Source organism: Penaeus monodon, chromosome 30 (assembly GCF_015228065.2).
Source record: "Penaeus monodon isolate SGIC_2016 chromosome 30, NSTDA_Pmon_1, whole genome shotgun sequence".
Taxonomy (NCBI): Eukaryota; Metazoa; Arthropoda; class Malacostraca; order Decapoda; family Penaeidae; genus Penaeus; species Penaeus monodon.
Window position 1 is genome coordinate 972,430 of NC_051415.1, and position 571 is coordinate 973,000.

At 44.1% G+C, this 571-nt stretch overlaps 1 protein-coding gene across 1 annotated transcript in view; it reads right to left on the reverse strand.

Moving 5' to 3' along the window:
• The window catches only part of LOC119592262, a 71,284-nt gene that overhangs the window by 61,233 nt on the left and 9,480 nt on the right, over positions 1 to 571 (reverse strand). Inside the window, 2 exon segments of the mRNA XM_037941090.1 lie at positions 4 to 16; positions 183 to 352. Coding sequence (XP_037797018.1) covers positions 4 to 16; positions 183 to 352 — 183 coding nt within the window.

Consider the following 571-nt stretch of genomic DNA (forward strand, 5'->3'; position numbering starts at 1 on the left):
AGCTCATACAGCTGTTCTGCAAGAGGAAAGACCGAAGTCGAATCCCTATTAGATTCTTAACATTAGATTAATTATAGTTTCAAGAAATATGTATCTACACCTTTTCCCCATAACGAACGTTCCTGATTTAAGGAAGGAATATGCGTTACTGTGACAAGAATGTGATGGTTATGAGTACTCACCCTTAGAGAACCCTGACGGAGGGATGTCGTTCTCGTACCAGTAGCGATCGCCACGGCGAAGGTAGTGGAACTGTCGGCCGATAAGACAGCCGAAGGTCGGGCCGACGAGAGCACCGCGGTTCGGTTTCTCTGCCAGACCGCCAGTGAAGAGGTCGATGTCATCAACTTCTCTGCAAGTGGCAGAGTCTGTTATCGTTTGCTAGTTTACAAATGACTTTGCATGGAGCAACATGATCTCGTTTACTATACATAGGTTGTGCTAACGTTTGGTAATCAAAGTAGCTAAGATTGGCAAATAAAATATGAGCTTTCCCGGCGATTGGTTTACGCTGCTTTACACATTCCTTTAGGGGAAGTGTGGATTATAAGATTGTATCCAACTCTTCAAT